This window comes from Herpailurus yagouaroundi, unplaced genomic scaffold (genome assembly GCF_014898765.1).
Source record: "Herpailurus yagouaroundi ecotype Mexico unplaced genomic scaffold, PumYag 142, whole genome shotgun sequence".
Taxonomy (NCBI): domain Eukaryota; kingdom Metazoa; phylum Chordata; class Mammalia; order Carnivora; family Felidae; genus Herpailurus; species Herpailurus yagouaroundi.
The window spans coordinates 22,231,140-22,258,531 of NW_024412397.1; the positions used below are offsets into that span (position 1 = coordinate 22,231,140).

Here is a 27,392-nt window from a genome sequence, read left to right on the forward strand (position 1 = left end):
AGGATATTTAGCTTGGAGAAGAATCAAGGGAGGAAAGGGGGACTTGACAGACATCTTCAAATGTTTAGAGTCATGCCATAAGAGAAAGTCACTAGACTCACTTGATTTGTTCTTTATAGTCCCAGGGGAAATAATTATGAAAAATGAGTGGAAGTTATAGGGAGATAGAGCAATTAATTTGAATATAAATTTCTGAAAGTTAGACCTACATATGACAAAAATGGCTGCCTAGAGAGAGGGAAAAATAAGTTCCCTGTCAGCGGAACAGTTCAGGCATGAGCTGGAAGAGGGTTTTATAAACGGGATTTGGATATCAGATGGAAACGGGAGAAGCTGGCTTTTCAGAGACTTTCAGGGTTTATTTTATGAATCACTAAAATTAAAATGATAGGTTCTAGATAAATTCTTGGTGATCCTGTTGGTTGTTGTTGTTGTGTATGTGGTAGAGAAGAGTATAGATCAGTGAGAGTGGAATGTGACATCCACCTAACATCCCGAGGATTAAATAGAATTTGTGTAAGACATACATTCAAAAGTCTGACTCCAGTTAATACGAAAATAAATGTTATTTGCTGGGCTTTGAAAATCAGTCCATCAACTATAAAAATTCAGAATTCAAATAAGTCTCAAGTTCATTAAAAAAATGGCTCCTCAAACCAGTTACATCATTAGTCACAATTCTCTGCAAAGTCAGGCAAAGGAGCACTGATTGTTGGCATTGGGTGAAGACAGGATGTGCTGCATTGCTGAGATACTTCCTTCCTAGTGTATTTCATGGGTGCAGCTATTGATAGTTATAATAAGTATAGATCTCTTTTATCATGTGCCTGTTATGACAGGTACTATTTGATGCACTTTAAAGTTATTATCATTTCTCATCCAAAGAGCTGAGAGCATATTCAGAAGTATATTTCCCAAGAATAGCATCATAACAAAATATTTACTCTAGTTTGAACTAAATCTAATGTGACAGCATGATAGATATATTTCCCTTTCGCTAAAGAGCATCACTTCCCATCAATGTCAGTTCCTCACAAGACCCACATGTCAGAGAATAAGTGTATTTTCTTATTGATAACATCTGACTCCTGTGCGTGTCACTCTGTCAGGTTGTATCCCATAGTAAAGTTCTTGACATACATATGTCCTCCTCAGTATGGAGGAAAAAAGATCAATTCTAAAATCAAAATAGGATTCTAGGAAACACTCTCAGAAAAAGGGACACTTAGTTTTACTCAAGCCAAATCCACATATCCGCATACACTTCAAAGAAAATAAGACTTCAAACTACAGGTTGTCACACATGCAGACATTTCCCCAAATCAAGGTATTTAACTATCAATTATAGAGAGAAGTCACACAAATGACTGATTGAAACAAACTTTTCCTCTGGTGTTCTAAACTGAATATATGGAATTTTTAAATATTTTGTAATCTTTAAGTGAAGATTTTTAAGGCAAGTGAAGATTTTAAGGGAGCATTTGCTCCCTTTATATATAATGCAAAATAAGGGGAAAATTTCACATGTGTGTATTTAGCTTATCATACTACAATTCAGATGGTTTACCTAAATGATCTAAATTTCAGGTTATTTATTGATAAGACCTCTGAAGGCATGCCAGTATCTAATTGTTAAATAACAGGTGCATAACTCTTTGTTGAATAAATGAATCGATAAAATTAATTAATTAGTTAATTAATTAATTAATGGGTAAATGGCTGAATAACAGGCACAAGATTACATGTTATTAGTAAAATTAGATACTGAGGTCCCCTAAGGAAAAAAAACAACAGTGTTCTATAAATCTATTAAAAAAATATCATTTCATTTTTAAGAGGTTCAAATAATCCATTACTAAGGAAATGACATATTTATTATAAAGGTATTATTAAAGGAAGTGTAATTCTTCTACTTTGGGGGCATCTTCAATTATAAATTAGTGTTAGAGACAAAAGTGTCCATAATAGAGAGTAGGAGAAAGTCTCTAAATTTGCTAAATACTCAGCATGGCTTTACTAGGCAAGATGATCATGTTTTAAAGAAGGTGTTTAACATTCATCATAATCATTTCAAATGGATGGACTGCTTTCTGGATTACACGCTAAAACAGTAGTGTGCTCTACAAGTTTCCTGGACAGGAGACCTACTGAATCAGAAGTGTGTATGGTAGGAGGTAGGGAAGGGATTCTTCATTCTAAACAAGTACCTGCTTTATAGGAATTTTTTTTAAGTTTATTTACTTATTTTGAGAGAGAGAGAGAGAGAGAGAGAGAGAGACAGACAGAGAGAGACAGAGAGAGAGACAGGAGGGGCAGATAGAGGGCAGGAGAGAATCCCAAGCAGGCTCCCCACTGTCAGCGCAGAGTCCGATGTGGGGCTCAAACTCAAGAACTGTGAGATCATGCCCTAAGCCGAAACCAAGAGTTAGGACACTTGACTGACTAAGCCACTCAGGCACCCCTAGGACTTTTATGCTCCTTAAAGAGCATAAAGTTTGAGAACTTTAACTCTGAGCCTTCCACTTCTATCTCCAAGCTGCAACTGTTAGCCTCAACTTTCTGATTCTGTCACATTCAGCTTCCGCTCCAGGACAGCAGGGCAATGAGCAGACACAGTCCCATTTGTAGCTCACGTTCAGCTTCACAGACCTGGCCTCTTGTCCATCAACCCAGAACATCTCTGACTATATCAAAGCTAAGTATAGTCTAAAAATGTCCCAATCATCCCTATACAATAGGCAAGGGGCAAGCATCCGCCATTATCACAGGTGGAGAAGTTAATTTCTTGTATAAGAACAGAAACTCTATTCGATGTCAGATGCTGTCACTTGTCAGAGTTTCTCATTCATTGCCACTGCTCATGGAGGTGTTGAGGTTTCCTGACTGACAAGCAACCAGGGAGGCCTCTTTTTAAACTGGCAGAGCATAAGCGTCTACCTAGTCTGTCACGTGGTATATACCCAATGAATATTTATTATTAAGCAAATATATGAATAAATGCATGCACAAATGAATAAACACACACACAAAAATAACACAGGATTATGAAAGAAACAATTTTTAAAATTTTTTGTTCCCTTTTCTCTAATAAAACTCCCAAACTAAGAAAGCATTTGGATTTTTTTTTGAACTGGAATGTTTCCTTTCAATGTCATTATATTTGACTTCATCAAGAGAATTATGTACATTAGCATCTAAATGAAAAACAAATATGTTTTTTCTTTCTTTGAGGTACAAAAATATCCCTCTCAACTTGGAAATGTTGAAATATAGACATCTCTGTAGAAGTACATGTTGATACTACAGTCATGGACATCGACATATATATTCTTTGCAACATTTACATTCATCTATGCATAAAAGATAAAAATCTACAGTCAGCTTCCTATTTTAAAATACGAGTTTTATTTAAAGTCAGTATGGGGCATTTCTTCTCATATAAATCCCTTCTGTGTGTGTCTCTTCAACTTTATCCATGTAAAAATAAAATGGACAACTATCTAGTTAATAGATACTGCCTCTCAGCTAAAACACAAAATGGTTTGCCAAATGTATTTCTCTGAAGTATGAGAAATGCTTAGATAGGAGGAACTTGAGTTATTACCAAAAAAAAAAAAAAAAAAGAATTTCTTGTTTGCTTTGGAACAAAGGAATTTGTAGAAGACACAAGCAATTTCTCCTAGTTCTATGAAGATTAGATATGTAATATGATCATAAGTTAATTTCCTGAAAATATTAAATTGGTCTACACTTTTTAACCTACTATTACATACTTTTCAATGGATTTGAAAAGTCCATCTCTATTCAATACAATATGTAGGGTATTTTCTTAAAATGTTTATGAAACACAAGGATAATTACCCTTTTAGATTGTCAACTTCTCGTGGAGAGTTTTCCAGTGGACTGAGTGATGTTTTGGACAGCTTTGGACAATTAATGGAAGCTATCATTTTCTATTTGAAAAAGCAACATAATAAATGTATAAATAAATAGATTTCAGTGTTCAGTGTTATTGAGAGTATATGTTCAAATTATGTAATGTTAGTGGGCTTTCTAATGAGATTAAAGTAAAATGACTTCAGGGCAATGATAGAAAAGACTTAGTTTGGTTGCTAAAGCAGCTATATCTGAAAATAATACTCTTATTTAGATAGTTGCACTATTACCTGGGAACATTTGCTCTTGCTCTAGGTTTCTCATCTAATTTATGCCCTTTTGGTTTAGTTTTGTTTATTTTTAAAATTAACATGCTTGCTAATAAAATGTATGGCAAGTGTTCTGATCTGCATTTTCTCTGAATCTAACATACATCTCCTAATGGTTCTAGACCATTGCTGCTAAAAATCAATCAATCAATCACAAGTTTTATTTTATTGCTAACGAACCTTGAGAGCTGAAGTAAAGCTCTTCTCTGTGATCTCATTTTTTTTTCCCTTTCAAAGTTTCATTAATAAGTGTACTCTAGAACTTGGAATTCCGGAAAAACCAGAATTACATTTGGAAATTCCAGAAGTCTTTAAGATTGTATAAATAATTTGGAGAGGTATACAGCTGGGGTGACTACACCTTTATGCACATAAATTTCTATATTAATTTGTAGAAAATACTTGCTTTACATATTCCCTTATCATAAGGTGCTTTTGCTCATCAGGAAAATATTGCCGTGTGTATTGGGAAGAAAGACATCTTTAGAGTTTCTTTTCAGGAGATTTAGAAATTCTTTTTAAGAATTTCTTTTTAAGATCAACTTATAGTTGATAAGTTTATAAATGTTACACTTATTTTCAGAGTTCTTTTTAGATCTAAGGAAATCAGTTAAAAAATGGATATCATCAGTGTGAGAAGAATGTCTGAGTAGTTAGTAGATATTATGTATAGCACCTCTTTTTAGTATTTCCATTCTCATCTCTAGTGTATCGGTTGATCTCACACTAAGAAAGTTTAAGGATTGAATATTGGAAATAAATGCTCTTTTCAAACGATTAGATTTTGAAAGGAAATTGAGATCAATGTTTTGTGATTTCATCTACGATGTGAAAAAAATATTTATTATATTGGTGCTTTTTTATCCCCTAGTGCACAAATAATTATAAACCACTTGAATGACTTAAACTGTAAACCAAACAGTACAACCTGGTAAGAATTCCATGCATTGCCAGTCAGGTAACTTAACTTGCTAAAGCTTTACTTTGAAGCTTGTATTTAGGAAATTATTGAATTCTCATATGAACACAACTATTAAAACTCTTCAGGAGGCTCTCCTAACTTTAAATCATTATCTATGAATTGACATTTAGAAAATAAGCATATTATGTGTTAGTTTTAAAAGGTAGCAGATGCAAGGTCACACAGCTCCTCTTAGGTGTTTTTTTAGACTCATCAGGGAGAAATACATGGTTGCAAGAAATAGAATCTTGCAGATAGGTTCAGCCCAGGAGAAACTGGGAATCCAGGGGCATGTCTTTTTGAATCCCCTTCTTAAAAGGTCTCCCGTCTTGACACTTACACCCACCTCTTTCCATGGTTTCCACACATAGTTCTGTTGTTCACTGGATGGGTGAACTCATCTTCCAGCTTCTGATCTAGACCTTACCTTCTTCATGGGCACTAATCCCATTGAGAAACTAAACTATTTGAAGTCAAAGCTTATTTTGAACTCCTTCTCTTACAAGGCCCTATATATAGGAGGAAGTGGCCAAATGACCAACAACCCTAGCCGAGGTTCAAATCTTAGTGCAGTCACTTCCTCCCTGTGTGGCAACATGGCTCATTACTGAGCCTCTCTAAATCTCAGTGGTCTCTCTGGAAAAATGGAGATATTGATACAATCCACTGACTTAAACCACTTTTTCATTATCCATCACCCCTGCTCCTATACCCTCTTTTTCTGCCTTAGCTTTGAAGAAGTGAGTATTCATTTTAATGACTCCCTGGCAAAACCTCTTAAGTCACTCTATCTCTTCTCCCGTGGCAAACTCCAAACAAAATAAAACCCAACTATCTGCCTACCCCAGGCCAGCAACCAAGCAACCACCCTGGAGAGAGGAAAACAAACACAATTGTGTTGGCTAATTTCACTTTAAATTCATGACAACAAATCTCAAATGGCCAGGCCACACACACTGCTCAGCAATTATAATTTCATGTACTTTATGATTCTCTTTTCTACAGCCTGAAATAACTATTTCTCATCGTGTCCCTCGTCTTCAAACTCTCAATACTTGATCCTTCAAGACTTCACACGTTGGTGAAGACCTTTTGTTCTACTTCTCCTCTTGCCTGCAAAATGATATAACCGCATCCACACCCACTCCCTCTGCCTTCGCTCACCTTACCAACACTGAAGCATTGACTCCCCTCCGCCTACATGCTGGATCCTCTACCTTCTTGCCCATAGGAAAGATTGCACTCTTGCAATTTTCCACTCTTTACGATGCATCACTAATTTTCCCCTCTATGCTGCATTACTTGCAAAAGTTGCAGTATCCCTTATGTTGAAAAAGGAAACAACAACAACAGCAAATAAATAAAACAAGCAGTAAAACCTCTTTCAAGCCTACCATGCCCTAAAGTTACCATTCATTTCCTGTTGCACTGCAGAACAAAACTCCACAAAAACATCATCTGCGGTCACACTCTGCAGTACCCTCGCCTTTCTCTCCATTTTCATGCTCCTTCCCAAGTGGTCGCATTGCCGTCATTATTTTACTCTATTTTTCATCAGCACTGACATAGTTGGCAGCACTCTATCTTCTGTGACACCATCCCTCTTTGTTTTCTCTTACCACTCTTGCTCCTTCTCATCTGTCCAATCACTAAATGTGCAGTGTTCCAAGATTCAGCCATTTGGTTTTCTAACTATAATCTCTCCCTAGGTGTCATTGATATGACAGTAACTCCTAAATTTATATATCCTGTAATGACCTGTCATCAGACCTCTGGTCTCATATGCCTGATTGTCTACATGATTGACATCCCTAATTGTATGTCCAGTACTTATCTCAAATTCAAAATGTCCAAAAACTAATTGATTGTTCCGTCTAAACCAATCTTTTTCTGCACTCATCCTTATCTCATTAAACAGCCCCACAGCGCACTCATTTCCTGTAGCAAAGATCTAGTCTCTATCTTTGATCCTTCTCTTTCCCCTGCCCTTTATATCCAATCCATTAGCCAATCTTATTGGTTCTAAATGCAACACACATCATGATTTTTCCCATTTCTCTCTTCATCGGCTGTAATGACTCCCAGGTCCCAGCTACAATCATCTCATACAGATTACTCAATTGTCTCCTAAACGGTGTCCCTGCTTCTACTCTGCCCATCCCCAATAATTTTCCTCACAGCAGCCAATGTGATCTTTTAAAAAGAGATCACTCCCCTTTCAAAACTCTTTTCATCATCCACAGAATGAAATTCTAATTTTCAGCATGCCCTATAAAGCCCCACACGATCTGGCTCTGACCCAGAGATCTGTGATCCATGCGTATGACTGTTATTTCAATCATGCACGGACAGTTCCCCTGCCAAGGTTTTTGAACTAGCTATGAGCTTTATGTGGAATGCCTTATCCTAAATGTGCAACAAACAAACAAACAAACAAACAAACAAACAAACAAACTGGCCGTTTTCATATTCCTGAATTCAACACGTGTGACTTTCTTAAAAGGCTTTTCCTTGAAATCTGATTTAAATTTGGTGCTTCTCTATCATATTATTGTGTTTAGTTTTCTTCACATAACTTATTCTTGTGTTAATTGTTCAATCCTTTGTTTGCTTATTAACCTGCCTCCTTGTATTTGAATTTACGTAAGCTCTAGGAAAAGAGGAGATTTGGCTGCCTTCGTTGTAGCTTTTCCAGTAATAAGCTCAGTTCAAAGTTAATATTCCAGTAATAAGTTTAACAACTAGAACTTATAGGGTTATTATAAAAGAAGTAAATAAAATAGTATTTTAAGTGGTTAGCGCCTTGCCAGGCACAGAATACCTGCTGAAAAGTTAGTTACCGGCATTATTATTGTTAGAATTAGGTGCTTCTTAAATATGTATCAAAATGTTAATTAAAATAACTCATGCTAATGTCTTAAATATTTCAGATGAAGGATTTGTATTTTAACAGTTGTTTTCTAAGGTAATCAATATTTTAAGTTAGACAAGTAAATTAAGTTTTTTGCATGTAAGTGAATGTTTCAACATCTCTAAATTCAAATCACTACTGGTAGGACTGAATCTATTCATGTCCTCTAACTAATCAACCATTCCAACCATAAGGGCAACTTCCTTGAACTAAATTAAAATCAGAGATCTTATCACTAGACCTAGGTTCATTTAATTTAGGCCCATTATTAAACCTCCCACTTTTCAAAAATGTATGACTTGAGGGAAATCTCATTAAACTTCATGGGGAGGCTAAAGTGAGCTTTGCCTTCAGAGTCAACCAGAAATGGAGCCATTAGAAATGTGTGTGATGAAGTACAAATTACAAGGTGATATTAAAGTGGGGCTAGAACTCCCAAGAGGGTGGTATTTTACCATATATTTTAGTCTGTTTCTCCAAATCCTTTCTGCAGGTATCCTAGATGGCAGTAATGAGAATAAATTTGGAAAGAACAAAATACAATAACCCCCAAACACACAACAACAAAAAATGATACATGTAAGTATTTGAAACATTCTAGAAAATGTTTTTGTAATCCTGTTTACATTATAAAAAGTTTATATAGATGTGGAGATTTTTTTGAGAGAGAGAGAGAGAGACAGAGAGAGAGAAAAAGAGAACAAGTGCATGTGTGTGGTATGGAGGGGCAGAGAGAGAGAGGGAGAGAGACAGAGAATCCCAAGTAGGCTGTCAGCCTGGAGTCCAATATGGGGCTTGAACCTTATGAACCCTGAGATCATGATCTGAGCTGAAATCAAGAGTCAGATGCTTAACCAACTGAGCCACCCAGGCACCCCTAGATATGGAGATTTAATCATGCCTCTAATTTATTCAAATCCTGTCAGAGAAGTCATGGGTCATTCTCAACTCCATATTCCATAGTTATGCACATAGACACTTTGTAAAGACTCTTCCTAGATTTGTTTCTAGTTTTTTTATAAATTTAGTTTTTCTTCTTTTTATACTTAATTTATAGTTTTACTTTATTTTATTTTTTTAAGTGTATTTATTTTTGAGAGAGACAGTGACAACACAAGTGGGGCAGGGACAAAGAGCAAGAGAGAAAGAAAATCTCCACTCTGAATTGGAGCCCAACACAGGGCTGAATCTCCTGACTGTGAGATCATGACCTGAGTCAAAATCAAGAGTCAGTTGCCTAACCAACCAAGCCACCTGGCACCCCTATATTTTTATTTTAAATTAATTTTGTGGGGATGAGTTAGCTCAACTTATGGACTACATAGTTGTTTGGAATGTGTATGATATTACCAAGATAAGTAACATGGAAAAGTTTTAAAGATAGTGTTTAGTATAAAAGGCATCTATAAAGAAATCATTTGACCAAAACAGAGTTAAATACTTTTCACAGCCTTTAGTATCTCTAATAGGGGACTTACATTTCACACAACTTTTTAACCATACAACATCATTGCTGGGGAAAGTATCATGAGTCAGTACTCTCTAAGAACAGCTCTAAGAGAATGAATGATAGTGTGATACGAAGATATGTTTTGAATTTATGGTGTATTCTCTTATTCAGCTTATTTACAGAATGTATTTAAATTGTCATGGTGCATTTAAATTATTTAAAAATTGGCTATTTATTTATTTTTACTCTCCTAATATCCTTCCCATCAGAGTTTATCCATTCACTGTGTTTTCACTAGGGAAAAAAAAAAAAGATGGAAACTGTTGATTTATTGGAACTCCAAAAGAAAATCAAAGGATCAATTTAGCTACTGGCTTACTAGCTAAATTGTGATGGGATATGAAATTGATCCTGGTGACCAAATCATGTTTTCAGAGTCATTCCAGAACAATCCCATGCACCTATTTCTGGTTCCTTATTATTAACTATGCCAGTTGGTTTTGTTAGTACATTTTTAAAAAAATAATTCATAAACGTGGGACCTTGGAAACAGAAGTATTCTGAAAGCAGTATCAATAATGGAAGTGAGGTATTTCTTCCCAGCCAATTAAAGCATCTGCCTATATTCTTGACTACTATGATTCATTAGATCCTTCATTTCCCTGTGAAGATATAAAACTTTAAGAGTCTTCTCATTTCTCTATTAAGATAAAGTAAAAGGCAATCACATTTCTTTTCATGAATCAGTCCACTCATTTTTTATAAAACAAGTCAGGTCGCAGAAAGTAGCATGGTAGTTGGCAGGGCCTTGGAGAAAGGGCCCTTGGCCTTGGAGAAATGGGCCATTATTATTTAATGGGGAAAGTTTCAATTTGAGGAGATAAAAAGCATTCTGGGAGTGGATGGTGGTGATGATCTCACATTGATATGAATGTACTTATGTCACTTACCATACACTTAAAAATTGTTAAAATGGCAAATTTTATGTTATATGTATTTTACTACAATAAAATGTACCTTTTTTTTAATGTAAGCAGGATAACAGATATCTGAAGATGGGTTCCTTCCAAATTACAGACCAAATAGTTTTATTCTTGAGGGACTTCTCATGAATTATTTCATGGTGTCTGATTTTAACACAACATTAAACTTATAGCGAGCATATTCTACAAATTCTAGGCAAAACCAGAAAGGCTAGACTATAAGAAATACTAGAAAACATTGTCTTCCTTATAGTTAGGCTCCTACCCTCAGACCCTTCCCAAGATCATTTCAGTCACATTATCTATGCTCAAAGAACACTCGTGTAAGGCATCAGTGAAAAATAACTGAAATAAATATAAGAGATCTATATCCATTTGAATTGAATTGATGAATAACTGGACCACACACTCTAATCAAGCAGAAATTCTCTGTGTATTATGATTAAAAACCCCAGTGGGAAGTTTGGAATGTAAACATTATTGTAAATACCAGTTTCTAATTTATCTTTGCATGGTATGAATCACCTAAGTTCTCCTGTATGTCCTCTGTCTCCACATTAAATGCATTTCAGAAACCAACTGTATATGTTGGAGGAGGACTCAGGGCTCTGGCTCCAAATAACTCAGTGGCCAAAGTGTATTTTATGAAGGATTTAGGATGACAGGGAGCGAAACAAACAAAAAGTTTGTTTTCACGAGATATCTGAGACTTATGCCTATGTGCAACATACAAGGGGGAGATCAGCATTCACAGGAAGCATGGTCAGACTGAAGAACAGGATCTAGAACACCTGTGTGAGCAGTATGTGTTCAGGGGAGATGAGATACAGTAGAGAGTGGTACGAATTTAAGTGCCCTGTGGACAGCCAAGAGAAGAAACCTGAAATCGGGGCCGGGGTGGGGGGGAGGGGGCACAGAGGATCTGCAAATAAATATTATAACTCACACCAGCTCTTTGTTTTTCATTCTTCCTCTTTCCCCTTTCCTCACTTTTACAATTTCCATCACAGTCCCTAACAAGTGGGTATCCCAGTTGGGAGTCAAACGCAAATGACTCATTCAGCTGTCCACCTAACTATCAAGTTCTGTTGATAAGAGAACCAGTCCAATGACAGGAGACAGAGACCTTAGTCAAACTCATTCTGTCACACCACATCTTCAGAAGCAGACCCCTCTGAGGTTACCCAGTGACACAGCACTTAGATTATCTCCACGTCACTTTTTGTTTTGTTTTTCCAGAAAGAAAAGAAAGGAAGAAAAAGAGAAAAGAAAGAAAAAAAGATGTTAAAATATCTGGGGCGAAAATCAGTATGTTTTCTGGAGTTGGAAATTGCTGTTTTAATTCTCCCTTTGGGTAGTGTTTAAGTAAAGGGATTTGAATGATCAGTAAACTAATTTTCAAGTTACTTAAGCATGCCAAAATATGCTGACACACAGGGGAGTGAGGAACTAAGACACAAGAAGACACCAGTCCCTTTTCTACTGTTGCAATTAAGACATCACACACATTATCAAACAGTGAGTGACTAACTGGGTATTAGCTTCCGGAATGCAAAAAAAAAATTACATCCACATAGATGTACCTGGTATCCAAGGATAAGAATTTCAACACTAGAGAGGTGCAAAGATATAATGAGAGGAAACCACTATTATACATGAAAAAAAACCTCAACCTGAACAAGAATCCATGCCTGATGATATACTGGATTTTGTTTATTTTTTTATTTCATTCTTTGTAACCAGCCTATAGTCTCAGTCAATAAATAATCTGAACACATGTGAATTGAGTCCAGTATACTTTAATCAATATACTTGTGCAATTTTCTCTAATTCTGTAAAGATAAAATGATTGAGAAAAGGCCTAACAAGTGATATTTCAGTAATAGATGTTTGGAGCCATACAAGATTTTAGAGATTGTCTCTCCAACCCTCTCATGTTAACAGTGAGAAAATAATGTCAACTTTGAGGAGTTATAATAGATCAAATTTGGTTAGATTAAAAGTGAATTTTCTCTCATATGTTTCCCTATTAAACTATTAATTCCATGAAGGCAGAGACTGGATATGTATAGTAGGTGTATATGCAGTGTGTATGTATGTATAAATGCATGTGTGTATGTATACAGTACATAGTAGATATATCATAAGTACACAGTAAATGTCGAATGAATCGATGAAACTAATCTTGACTTTCTAAGATCTCAAAGAGCTAGCACCAGGGCCCAGCATCCTGAATTCTAGCATTCTCTAAATATTCTTATTCTCAGAACTTTTGTATTGGAACATAGGAAAATGGTTAAGTACCAACATAAGCCCTTCCAAGACTATACAAATTTAGGCTTTATATTCTAGCCAACTAATTAAGTTGTAATATTTATTTCTTCAGGGGTGCCTGGGTGGCTCAGTCATTTGAGCGTCCGGCTTCAGCTGAGGTCATGATCTCATGGTTTGTGAGTTTGAGCCCCGTGTTGGGCTCTGTGCTGACAGCTCAGAGCCTGGAGCCTGTTTCAGATTCTGTGTCTCCCTCTCTCTCTCTGCTCCTCCCCCACTCATGCTCACGCTATCTCTATCTCTCTCTCAAAAATAAACATTAAAAAAATTAAAAAAATTTACTTCTTCAAATAATAATTGAATTTCAAAGTAAAATCTTAAGAAAATTATTATAAAGTTTTCCCAATAAAACAGTTACATTTTAAAGTCCATAGTGTAAACCATGATTTTCTCTTTTTTAATGAAGATGTTATTTCTTGTAAAGAAATTTTAGTATGAGAAATAACCACACAATCATGACTCATTATTACCTAAAATCTAGTATCTATAGGTAAAGCCATTTCTTCAGAACAAAATTTGTGTTCATTGTTAGCTTGCAGAAAGAGAATCAAATCTGTTCTATGATTATAGCTTTATAAAGGTAATCTGCTGTATGGGGGTTTTAAGGACAATAAAGTAACATAATTTCTTTTGGTTCTTTTATCTAAATGTGTAAGAACCTTACTATTGACATAATCTAAAACAGGATTTCTCAGCCCTATTGGCTTACTGGGAGCCAGAACCTTAACAAGTACCTCTAAATGGCCATTTTATACCATATAAATGGTCATTTAAATGGCCATTTTATACCATGTAAATGGTCATTTATACCATTCACTGAAGTGAATTTTCACTTTTATGTACAGAAATGCTAACCATCAGGGCACCTAGGTGGCTCAGTTAAGCATCTGACTTCATCTCAGCTCATGATCTCATGATCTGTGAGTTTGAGTCCCACGTGTGCAGAGCCTGCCTGGGATTCTCTCTCTCCCTCTCTTTGCCTCTCCCCCACACATGTGTGCATGTTCTCTATCTCTCTCAAAATAAATAAACCTAAAAAAGAAAGAAATCCTAGCCATCTGTGTGCACAGATATTAACACCACCAGTCAATTCTCATTGACTGTCAGTAAAAAAATGAGTTATGTTCCGTAATTGCAATGTTATATAGAATAAAAAATTTTATTTTATTTTATTTTTCAACGTTTATTTTTTTGGGGGGGACAGAGAGAGACAGAGCATGAACGGGGGAGGGGCAGAGAGAGAGGGAGACACAGAATCGGAAACAGGCTCCAGGCTCTGAGCCATCAGCCCAGAGCCTGACGCGGGGCTCGAACTCACGGACCGCGAGATCGTGACCTGGCTGAAGTCGGACGCTTAACCGACTGCGCCACCCAGGCGCCCCTAGAATAAAAAATTTTAAATATGGCTCTGTTCCTTCTATATTAAATAGAAACCTCAAGTAAAATGAATGACATAAATGTTTAATTCTTTTAGTTTAAAGATAATAATACTACTTACATAACTAAAATATTCCTTTTTAAATAAATTTTGTTTCTTAAAATGGCAATAGCCAGGGGTAAATATTAATATATTTGAGAACTTTTCTTTTGTTTCAAACATAAGAACATCAAAATATAATATTGTGTTTGTCTTTTTCCTCATCATCATCGGGAATAAAAACAAAACAAAAGTGTTTTTGCCATCTAGTTTCTTTCTCCTTGGTAACAATCCAAGAATAATCCAAATTCATAATTTATATTTCCATAAAAGCTAGGAAATAAGATAAAAAAGACAAGGAGAGGCTTTCCAGTGCCTGGGCCTGCTGTATTCATTCTAAAAAGCTAATGAACAAGTTAAATTTTCTAGCAGTGCAATGTTCCAGATATAACCTCAAGAGGATAGAAACAGGAGTGCTTATATTTGGTCGTTGCAAGCATTGCATATTATAGAAAAGGACAGGTTGGGATATTTGTATATACATATAGAAATCAGTTGAAAATCCAATTTTGTGAAACAGGAATTCCCCTTTGAGGGAGGTAAAAAAAAAAATCCATATTTAAATGTAGTCAGCATCCAAGGTCATTCAATAATGCCTTCTTCACATTTCAGAAGAAAACATTCATCTTTTACTAGAGTAGACTGTATGGAATAAGAGCACACATACATACACATAAATAGCTTGTATCAATTTCTATGTTCTGTCTTGGAGGAAAGATGTGAGGCAGGTGAGAACTCTGATAAAAATAAGTAATTAAAACAATAGAATCAAAATGTGTTTTCCAAATTTCACTCATTAACAACCTACAATAATTGTAAAAATCTACTTGACTATGGTTTGGCATTCTCTTAATTTGAATGGTGCATCTGTAAAACATTTAATGTTGTTGCCAATAAAAATATAGTTTTTAGGGAATACTTATCTCTGGTTATTTTCCTTTAGCTTTTTTTTTTCTAAATTCACTTATTTTACTCCTTTTAATTTTAAACGTGTTTTACTAGTTCTTATCCAATATAGGGACTAAAAATAAAAGAGGCTAACAATTTTAGAGACATTTCACATGTTCCAAAAGACAAATTTATTTGACAGAGGCAAATCTGTTCAAAGTCACAAAACAGGGCTTCATCAGAGATTTCTGCAAAATTTGGCAAGGAATTGTACGTTGAGGGAAGTAATAGCTACCGACACAAAGTTAGATCCTATGTATATGTTATATTACTACTTCCTCATGATAAATCAATAAGGAAAGCATTAACATTCAAATTACATGAGTATAGAAACTGAGGTTTGTTGAGGTTAGAGACTTTTCTAAGATCACATACAGGTATTAAAAGAGAAAGCTAGGATAAAAACTAGAGTATGACTTTCTCTAAGACTCCTATAATTTCCCTGCTGTCTTCCAGAGCTTAGACACCAGTTAGGCTGCCCCCCCCCCCCGGCCCCGCCTCCACTCAGTGAGGTTCAGGGATAGTGAAATTATTTCCCTGAGAGCACACAACCAAGCGATGAAAGAGTCAAGCCAAACCAACCCTTGTTTGCTTCACTGTACTATATGGCTTTAGCTGATTTTCAAACCCAAGGCACACTTGAAATAAGGAGATGTTTCTAGCAAACTGATTTCTGGCATTAGGTTCCTTATCTTCAGCTATACCTAGCTTACTTTAAGTCCATTTGAAAGTTATATCAACTTTCCAGGCCAGGAAAACACTAATCAATGGATAACACTTTATCCATCCAGGTTTCATCCAGGTTTCATAAATATAACCTTATTGGACCTCAAGAAGGGCCTTCAATGTATATATTTACAAGTAAAAAATAGAGATTATGATAAAATATTCCATTCTAACTAATCTGTCAGGAAGCAAAGTCTCTATTCCACCTCTCTCAACGTGAAGATGTTCATTTCTTCATTCAAGTGCTCTAACACATTATGTCCTATGTAGCCACTATAGGTAAATGGACATCTTTGTTTCCTGATGGAATAGACTTTAATCACTGTCACATTCATAAAATTGTGTGCTGTTAGTAAACAAATGTTCCCTTTAATTCAAGTGTGGTTGAAGAAGATGTGGAATCAATGCCACTCACTCCCTGTGCTGTTCTGGAACATTTCTTCACACGGAAACCACCCTGCCTCCCAAGAAGGTGAATGAATGGGTAAGTGAAAATTACACATGTAAGTGCTGAAATAGTGAAACTTTCCATGACTTACCCTTGAATTAACTACTTCCAGGGAGATGTTCTGAGGCGGGGCACTTGGCACTAAAAGGAATAAAACAAGGTGAGGTGGTTACTGCCAAAGTCATAAAAGAGAAACAACAACCCTCTGTGAAAAAAGAAAGCATGACTTTCACAGTTCATGATGATAATTAGGTAGGCTGATCCAGGTGGCACTTCAAAATTTTCCTGGAGAGATGGAAAATAACTGCATCTGTTTATTTGTTCTTACTTGGTAGGCCAGTTATCCATATAGGGAGCCCCCAAAACTGTTTGGTAAGAAAGCACCTGCCGTGATACCATACACTGCCATTTAATTACAGCTTTCTTATTATTACCTTCCCAGAGAAGCCAATAAAAACACACCGGAGATTTCCTGGAGTGGTTTTAAAGGCTTAAGACGTTGTGCATTTCAGGATCTGCATGGTTTTATTATAAAATATGTCATTCTAATGGTCAGTCATGTTGCTTAATCCCCTTAATGCAATCTTTATTATCTCTTAAAAAGAGAAAAGATGAAATACATCCCTCTTTTTATCTGTATGTAATTAAACCTATGTGTCACAGATGCAAGCAAGTTATCAAATAACATTCAGTGAGTCAATTCCAGGAACAAAAAAGGCAGTTTATTTTTCTTTGTAGATTTTCTGTTTTTGTTTTTTTTTTTCTCTTGCTTGCATTTCGATTGCCCAATTCCTTCATGGGAAAAGGAAGAATATATACAAATTTCTTTATAATACTTGTAATAAATATTTACTATATCAAAAAGTGAATATTCTATTTTGTGAATAATTCAAAGACAACCATTCGCTGAACAGCTATTATGTGTAAGACACTATCCTAGATGTCTTGGATAAATCATAAACAATGTTTTTCGCCCCCCAAAAGAAATAAAAGTAGCATTCAATAAATGCTTAACATATGTTAATCTGTAAAATATAGTCCCTATTTGTTCATGACAAATTGATTAACAGAGAAGAATTGCTCTTAGCATTTTCAAGAATTTAAAGGCCATTTTCTGTCACATTGCCCCTTCTTTAACTTGAACTTGGACAATATCTATATTTCTATAGGGTACTTGTATTTTCCCCTTGAATTCATTATGCCCTACTCTGAGTTTACTTTCTGAAAGTATTCACCATGAGGGTATATGTCTCATTAATCTTTACAGCCTTCAAACTGACATTCAACTAATATTTACTGACTCAATGATTACATGAAAAAACAAATACTTACTTAAATATTAGCTCTTGGACCTTCCTGGACACCATAAGAATTTTAATCACTTTGTTTTGATTTTGAACTTCTTATCTTAGTACTTGATAAAAGCTGTGGCCAATGTAGTTTGTGATAAATAACACTCACTGGTCTTATTTTCATGAATTAGGTCAATAATCCTTTCAAAAAGTATTTTATAATTTAATAAATAGATTTTATTATTCAACTTACTTTAGCTCATATTATATTTCTTTTCAAATAAAGAATATAATTCCCCACAGGGACCAGGATTTTTGCCTCTTTGGATGCTGAATCCTCAGTATCAATAAGAGTGTCACATTCAGCAAATATGCGTTGAATTAATTAATTAACAGAGAGATTATAAGAAATAATAAAACTTTTTTTTTAATTTTTTTTTTTCAACATTTATTTATTTTTGGGACAGAGAGAGACAAAGCATGAATGGGGGAGGGGCAGAGAGAGAGGGAGACACAGAATCAGAAACCGGCTCCAGGCTCTGAGCCATCAGCCCAGAGCCCGACGCGGGGCTCGAACTCACGGACCGCGAGATCGTGACCTGGCTGAAGTCGGACGCTTAACCGACTGCGCCACCCAGGCGCCCCATAAAACTTTTTATCATACTTAGAGTTTTAGTCATAACAAGCTTTCTTTTTGCAGTTTTATTTTTTTTAATTAAGGTATAACATACATATAGTATAATGCACAAATCTTGTATGCATGATTGGATACAGTTGTATGTGTGTGGGTGTGTTCGCATTTAAACACCACCTAGATGAAGATTTAGAATATATAGTATCCTGGAAAGTTCATTTGAGTCCCCTCACAATCAATACCCTTCTAAGAGTAACCACTATTCTGACTTCTAACACCATCGATTAGTTTAGCTTGCTTTTAAGCATACTAAAAATGAAATCGGTTATTATTTCTAGGCTGGTTTCTCTTACTCGTTATTATTTCTTGAGATTCATTCATCTGTTGCATCTAGCAGTAGTTTTGGTACTTCTGTTTGTCTTTTATTGCTCCTACGTATTATATTATATGACTATTCTATTTTATATTTACTCATTCTGTTGATGAATGGCCTGCGACTACTTTAGATTTAAAACTGTGAGACTAAATCTCCTATGAAAATTTTTGTACATGTCTTTTGACAAACAACTACACTCATTTTCTTCTTTATATACCTTTATACACCTAGCAGTGGAAATCCTGGTAGAAGTAAAACCTCTATGGGGGTTTTACATATGTAAACAAGGAAAAATATACATATGATAAAATTTTCCAAAGTGGTCCCACCAATTTACACTCCCACTAAGAATGTAGCTAATGTCCAGAATCTCCGTATCCTTACCAACGTTTATTTTTTCTGAATCTCTTCCATTTTAGTCATTTCGTAGGTATGTAGTGTTTTTATTTGCTTTTTCTTGAGGATCAGTAATGTGAAGCATCTTTTCACATGTTTGCTGACATTTGGATGCCCTTTATCGTGGAGTTTTAAGAGTCTTTTTTTTTTACAGCTAAATTTCCTTTAAAACTCATCTCCAAAATTTTCATTCCTTTATCTTATATTCTATGTTCATGTTACTATGATTAAAATATTAAGATTTTTTTTCTCTATAGCTAAAATAGTCAGAAGGGCTCTTCTGCATTTGGCAAACTTCCTATCTTCTCGACTCTTCTCAAATGTTATAATAATGAAATGGACTTCCCTAAACTACCTTCACAGACCTGTGGACATTCCCAGTCTTCAGGAAAGGGAAGAATGCAGAGGCTTTAATAAGACCATCTCTACATTCTGTTTTTGTAAAAGACGAAGTATTAGAGTAGGCTGGAAATAATAACAATGTGTGTGATCAGAAAAACTAAACAGACTGACATCCTCACAATGAGGAAGAATTTAATATGATCCATATTTAAATTATGCTGTAAAGCATTGAAAATTAAACTAGGCACCAACTGAAAAATGCTAAGTGCTCCATCATATAATTTCACAAACTTCTAGCACATGGGCTGTTCTTGACTTATGTAATCAGGAAAAAAGTAGAGAGTTTATTCTACAGCATTTTTAGTTGTCAAACCCCACTCCCTCCCTCTATCAATTCCCATATTCCTGAGACATAAATAGATAAAGTAGATAGGATTAGATGCTTGGTGGAAGGAAGTAGGATCTACATTTATTTGAGCTTTTCTTTATTTGACTTCCCAAGATGTTTCATTGTCTCATGAAGCAAAGAGGAAAGCCATGGTTCATTGTTTTCTCTTCAAGATGTCAAGCAATTTATCATTTATAATAGGTTGGTTAAGGCTGATCAGAGATATTCAGTCTAGAAACTCCCTCAATATGGTGAAACATGCTGATTTGATACATATGATGATGATATATTCTGTATAGTAGATAAAGTTCCCACATTTGTAAATCAATCTCCATACAGTCAGGTACTTGAGTTCCTCCCCTTACCAAATGTGTGCTGTCCTGTACACATAATTTATGGATTGAAATAATTCATATATAATTATGAGCTTTGTACTTTCAGCAATTGATATAAGAACTTCATTATAGAATAAGGGAAACTCAAGATTTTTCACATTAAATCTTGCTTCTTTTCCTACTAGCTTGTGATCTGACTCTGCTGCTTACCAGGCTAGCTTTTGTGACCTCTTTCTAATATTAGTTTTGTCATCTGTAAAGTAGAAAAAAATCATAGCATCATAAGGATTAAAGATTATTAATGCAAAGTGATTAGAACAGGGCCTTGTACTAATAAGTACTCAATAAATACCAGGGATAACAGTAAAAAGCACATTCTTATAGTTAAACTTGTCTATGAAATTGGGTCCCTCTGCTTATGGGCACAGAGCAAGCTGACATGGAAGCTCATAAATATTAATTGATTCATAAAATCTTTTAATGACCTACACTCATCAACTGGTTCAAGAGAAAATATTTGGGAACAAATTGGTAAAACTAGTTACATTCCGTGCTATTAGACTGCCTAAATCTGATGCCCATCTCAAAGGGTTTAAAGAAGCAGATCGTTATATACAAATGATACAGTAAGTGGAGGGATTTGAATGAAAAACAATTTTTCTTCCCAGAAACACAATTAAAGCAGGCTAAATTAGAATGAGAGCTTATCAGGACAGAAATCTTTATAAGCATTTTAGCATAACAGGAAGACCATTGGGATAATTAATTCAGAAAAAAACCCATTATTTGTATTTCATTTTTGCTTTTATTTAATTTTTCTCTGGTCCCAATATCAATTTTATGCTATCCTCTGACCTGATAAGAAACATGGTACCCTCAATAACATGCATGTATTTAGGCACAGTCATCTATTAAATTAGTCACATAAATGGAAAGTTCTAAAGATAAGTCTACACATAAAAACAATTATACTGTTTGGCTTAGCTATCTGATTAATTCAGTAAATATTTACTGAGATGATGAATGCAGAGATGGACATAACAGCATTCTTAACATTAAAGAACGTGTAGTATACAGAGAAAAAGTGACACGTACATTGTCATAGATAATATTTATTGAACACTTAAATATATGCCATGTTCATATTTTTGGTGCTTACATGGATTAGCTCATCTAATTTCCACAACATCTCCCTTTTATAACATCCAGAAAGTCAAGGAGAAGACAGCTTTACAACTGAGGACTAGAAAGTAGCAGACTATGAAAAGTGATTAAACATATATCTTTGTAGGATGTGTGACTACAGCATGGGCAGCTTCAACAGAGAGAAGACATCAGCAGGAGCAAAAAGAAGGGGACTGGATAATAAGAGAGAGAAAGTCAAGAGTGCAGGGGTTTTTGTTGGAAATCCAAAGAGATGAATTGATTGTGAAGGAGATTGCAGACAAGTTTCAGGAGCCCACTCTAAGGGGCCATTCAGTTCCTGCTTTCTCCTATCAAATGCATCGATAAAGAGAAGTTGGCATCCTTTGTACAATGATGCTTGCTGGGTTAGGGTCATGAAATCCTTTTATTTAGTGACAGGCATTTTCTAGGTCCTAACTGTTACAACACTTAGAGATAATCATTCTTGGACTAATGAGTAATAATCTATCTCTCTCACTTATGACATTTAAAACCAAAGTGGAGAATAAGGCCACAGTATTACAGTTCAGAGTGTGAATGAAATCTACATAAATTATGTAAAATATTCATTTTCATTTGTTTTCCTTTTATTTTTATAATTATAAGTTGTGAAGTAATTTATTCTGCCAATAAATACTCTATTCCATCTTCAATAACAGAATCAGATGGATGGGCATTAAAAACGATGCTGAAGTGGTGTTACATAAAAATTTTTTTAAGTTGAAATTGCAAATGAGCATCACTCCTGTGTCTTCACTGCACTGTCCTTAATAACATGCATGACCTTCCTCATTCCACTGATATTGTGTGAAATATCCGCCCAGATACTTTTCTAGATTAAAGAATGATGGATTGGTTAAGGAATCACAAGGTAAAGTCTTTTTTTCCCTTGAAATTCAGCAGATCAATAATTTATAGAATTATATACAACAACATGGAAACCACTGCTGAAAAGAGATAGCTTGTTGCCTTTTTAATATTCATAGAGGCCATCTCTGCATCTCTACACCTGCTTGAATTTCCACTAGCCCCACATCATATACTCTGTTGTCCTTTATTTTCACTTGTCATTAAATTTCCCAACATTTCATTATCCTTTTCTTAGATGTCTAGTTTCCTCTGCTACTGCTTTGCCAAATCCATCTTTTTCATTAAGAGTTCTTCCTCTCTTTTATGACATTTAAGAAAATATGTCTAATATTTCATTTGTTGGGCAAGGTACAGCTAAAATTATGCACTTTCATATTTAGTTTTAATACCTGAAATAATGGATTATTTGGCCTAAATCTTATGACATATTTTCAAATTAAGAGGTATACATAGGAGGGCTGTCCATCATTTACACCTTTAGTCATCCGCTCCTCTTTAGAATGAGAAATAAAAAGAAGCACACCAATGTAAATTAGTCCACACACATGCACAAATGTGTCAGTGTTTACAGACATTAAGAAACCACCCCCCAAAAATAATTTGAACTCTTAGGAGTAGTCCCACGTTTGAAGATAACCTACTAATATGATAGGAAAAGACAGGATAAAATTGGCAGAGAGGGAAAGGATAGGACCTGAGGTCCCTGGGTGGAGAAAAACACATATTTTGGAGCAATGCTGGGAGGAGTGTCTGACCACAGCACGCCCCCTCAGGCATAAGGTTCCTCTTAAGAATGTAACAGATCCCACCCATTCTGGATTTCAGGTTTTCCCTTCAGGTTTCCCTCAGGAATTTGACAAAAGACCTAAGTATGGCCATAGGCTACCCCTCATACAATGGAAACCAGACAATCAGGAATTGACAACCTAGCACCTAGAGCTATCAAGCCAATAAGGGTAGAGCCTGAGAAGGAACAAGGGGAAAGGCTGGGGGAGGGTTGACCAGAACCTTATAAAAGCAGGACCCTTGCCTACAGTTCTTGGGCATTCACTTTCAAATGCCCCCTCTCTGTAAAAGAGAGCTTTCATACTATTCCTCCTTTCTAATCTTATACTCTAATAAACTTTTGCCTGTTGCTCATTTTGTGTCCACCTCTTCATTCTTCGAAGCAGCAAGACAACGAATCCTGGGTATTGTGGTAAAGAATCCTGCAACACTAGGACATCCTGACACAGAGCATATAATGTACCTTTTGAAAGAAAGTTTAAATTTAACTATAATAGATAGTTTGAGTGAAGTAGCTAAATTTTTAATTAATGCTAATATATGAAATTAAATTTTAGTTCAAAGGCCTTAAACATGCAATCCATGGCATACACGCAGTATTATTTCATTACTATCAAATATGTGAGTCAAGTTTCACCATTTAACACTTACCATCAGAAAGTGTAACCACTGTTATGTCATCAGTAGATACTCCTGGCCCGTAGCGATTATAAGCTAGGAATCGAAGAGTATATTCCGTGAATTTTTTCAGGCCTTCCAGCTTATAAGATAGTCCATCAACCTCTATATTCTGGAGACATAAAATGTCAAACTGTTATTCAGGAGGCACATTAAAGCAGAAATGGCATCCATTCTGCGCAATCAGTGAATTGGATATTAGACTCTTACTCATAGAACCACGCTCTAGCCTTATAATGAGTTGTTGTAAAACCTAACTTGTGACACACACTCCCCCACTACATTCCAAACCACTCTGTAGACTCTTAGTTAAAATAGCACCATGCTATTTTTACAGTCATTAAGTTCCAATGTGTTTAACACCACCCAATACATTGAATGGTATGCAATATTCCACCCACACTGATACTGACGGGCAGAAGGCAACCTGTGAATCCATGGGAACAGATCGTTACTCCTCTCCCCTAAATGGAATAATTCACTAAGAAACAGTGGATTTCTTCCTTCCCTTGCTGAAATATACCCATGGCTCTTGAAACTGACAGATACTTTGCCATAATCTTTATCTCTCACAATGCTGTGAGGTGGGTGGGAACTGTTCAGTACGTCACAGCAGCAGAAATGAGGTACTGGAGGTGAAGGTCATTGAGAAATCAGAGCCAGTTTGCTATAGAAGACCCATTATTAGCTCTCCACAATGATGCTCACACTCACATTTGTCTCAGGTAGCATCACTTCTGAATTTTTTTAAGTGGATTGGTGAAATGCATCATGGGAAAGACAAAAATGTATAGAAAATGGAGAGAATGGAAAGCTGAAAACAAGGGCTAAATAGCATGGGGACAGAAAACAAACAAACAAAAAAACCAGGATGAATGATTGTATAGAAGGAGCTCTTAGTAATTCCTATTGCTCAATATAACTTAGGACTTGAACTATTTCTGAATAGGGCTGTTGCAAAACGTCTTTAAAAAGCAAAATCCCTATCATGCAGTTTATGTGCAAGCAGGAAGACCACAGTACGCTTGGCAAGCTTCACAACATATCCTGAGAACTCTGGTATCCCAAGATAGGCTCTTGATTTTTCTTATTTACCTATGCACTTGTCTATATATCTTTTCCCACATGAGGTTGAGAAACCGGAAGTAAACATCTCAACAGTCATATATATGTCACAAAATAGAATTGCTGACTTTCATGTGTCTCCCCCTAAATCTAATTTGCCTGTTTTCAAGTATCTGCGCAAACCATAGATTACAAGCAACTTGAAAGGAGGCAAGTAGCCTTCTGGAGTGAGGCTTATTGAAAACAATGAAAAGTGATAGGTGACTACAACCTAATGGTGAGGAAAGGACAGAAATAACTCAAATATATAGAATGAAAGCAGCAAGCTGACTGAGGCCTTTGAATAAGAGATCAGTCATCCTTAAGACAAGGACTGACAATGCAAATGGTTTCTAGGACCAGATAAGTTCACATAAATGTGGCTATGCTGGCCCGGGCCACTAGCTATTACAACTAAAAAACAAACAAAAACAAAAACAAAAACAAAAACAAACAAACAAACAAAAAAAAAACATTCTTTGTAGTGATTTCATTTCATTGTCCATTTGCCTCTCTTACAACCAGAATTCAATTAAATTTCAATTAAATTGCTTAACGTTTCTAATAATCAGTATTTAAAAAATATCAGCTGTCCAATTAACATGGTGGACTGGACCAAGAGTTTGCAGATCTCCTCCTATGCCTCTGGTCCTAGGACCATCCAATAGGTGGCAGCACTGGGCCCATTCCCTTGCCTACCTGTTCTTTTCCCGTGGACACCTCAGTGCAGAACAATCTGTAACCTTGGACTGGACCATTTGCATAGGCAGGGGGTTCCCAGGTAATAAGAATTGAGGTAGGTGAGGTAGATACAGCTTGCAGGTTTTCTACTGGCCCTGGAACTTGCACTGTGTACAAAAGAAATTGATTAGTATGAGAGGGTTCTCTTCCTCGAAACAAACAAAATTACATCTTTTACAGTTTAGGGATATTATAGCCCTATGAACTACTTTAAGAACCAAAAGCGATGAAAAAATAAAATATAAAGTAATGAATTTTAGAATCATTTCACTTTGAAATTCAGGAGAGGGTTTATATTAATCTAAATTACGTATTTCATTTTACAGTTGAGGAAATTGGTCAAGGAGTCTAAATTACTAGAAAAATGATGGAAAAGGAGTGGGATTGTTAATCTAAGTTCTTAGTATGGAAAATTTTCCACTATGCCAGCATGGCTTTGCTTGTGTATGAATAATAACTACAGAAGGAAAAGAGAAAATACAATTAGAATACTTGTATATCATGATTCTACTTATAATTCAAATGAACAGCACAGCTATGGATAATTTGCCACATCTGTATTTAAGTCAGCATTTTAAAATCTTGCCCAATTCTATGTCCTTTAAATTAATATTGAGATTTAATTTTCAGTTTTACTTTCTAGTATTCTATTTCCTCTCATAACTGCTACTTTACTTAATCAAGAATAAGTAGCTTGTTCATTAAATAAATTATACAGCACAGGTCCACAATTGCTTAACCAAAACACTTGCGTCCAGATTTGTTTTGAGATCTGGAAATTTTCAGATTTTAGAAAGACAATATGATGTATGTACAATGTTACATTTAACATCCCAAGTGGGGTCTCTGTTTGCACCCTGTTATCGAATCATACATTTGCTGCAAAATATATGATATTCACATCAGACAAAATTATTAAGACTATGCTTAGCGTAGCATAAGGGCAAATCAGTTTTGGGTATGTCAGGAGTCAAGAAATTCCTTCAAATTCCAGATTTGCAAATTTTCAATTTGTACATACTTTTATATTTATAGACCTGAATACATAAATATGTGGTTTGTAAATTGTAAATGCCATACATCGTAATCTAAATTAAATAGTTTCATCATCACAAATATGATGACAATTTTAACAAACATGCTGTATATTTTCCCCAGCCTTAGATCCCATCTACCTTTGAACAGATGCACCTTGTAGGCCTCTAAATAGAATTTTGTGAGCTTAACATCCACAGTAAAAGTCTGAAACTGTGGCTGACAGATATCTGATAACACAACTCCTTAGATCAGTGCTGCACCTGTGTCCCTGGATCAGTCATTTTTCAGAATTGATTCCATGGAGCCCAGGCTCCTTAAGGCATCATGGCTCATGCATTGTAGAAAAATGCGTGGAAAAATATGTATATATTTATATATCAGAAACATGTGTTTTATGTCACATTCACATATTTCCCACCAGTCCCCAAAGCTTGAGCATCCTTGTTATTGACATTTGCCTTCTTTCATCTTAACAAATGATTGCTGACAACTTCTCACAAACTTACTTGAAAATCATTTTAAACTTACAGAAAAATTTAAGAATGCAAATATTATGTTGAACACCTGTATTCCCTTTACCCAGATATACATATATTCTCAGGGCACCTGCGTGGCTCAGTTGGTTAAGTGTCTGACACTTGATTTTGGCTCAGATCATGATCTTGTGGTCTTGAGTTTGAGCCCCACATTGGGCTTGGCCCTGACTGTGGAATCTACTTAGGATTCACTCACTTCTGCCCCTCCCCCACTTGTGTGTGCATGCTCTCTCTGTCTCAAATAAACTTTA

At 35.6% G+C, this 27,392-nt stretch overlaps 1 protein-coding gene across 4 annotated transcripts in view; it reads right to left on the reverse strand.

Annotated features, from left to right (window-relative positions):
- DCC (DCC netrin 1 receptor) overlaps positions 1 to 27,392 on the reverse strand; it is a 1,147,297-nt gene that overhangs the window by 268,980 nt on the left and 850,925 nt on the right. For all 4 annotated transcript variants that reach the window (XM_040478797.1, XM_040478799.1, XM_040478798.1 and 1 more), the window contains exons 10-12: positions 25,526 to 25,674; positions 23,696 to 23,834; positions 16,532 to 16,581 (exon numbers count right to left, since the gene is read on the reverse strand). In XM_040478797.1, coding sequence (XP_040334731.1) covers positions 16,532 to 16,581; positions 23,696 to 23,834; positions 25,526 to 25,674 — 338 coding nt within the window. The remainder of the gene's footprint in view (positions 1 to 16,531; positions 16,582 to 23,695; positions 23,835 to 25,525; positions 25,675 to 27,392) is intronic.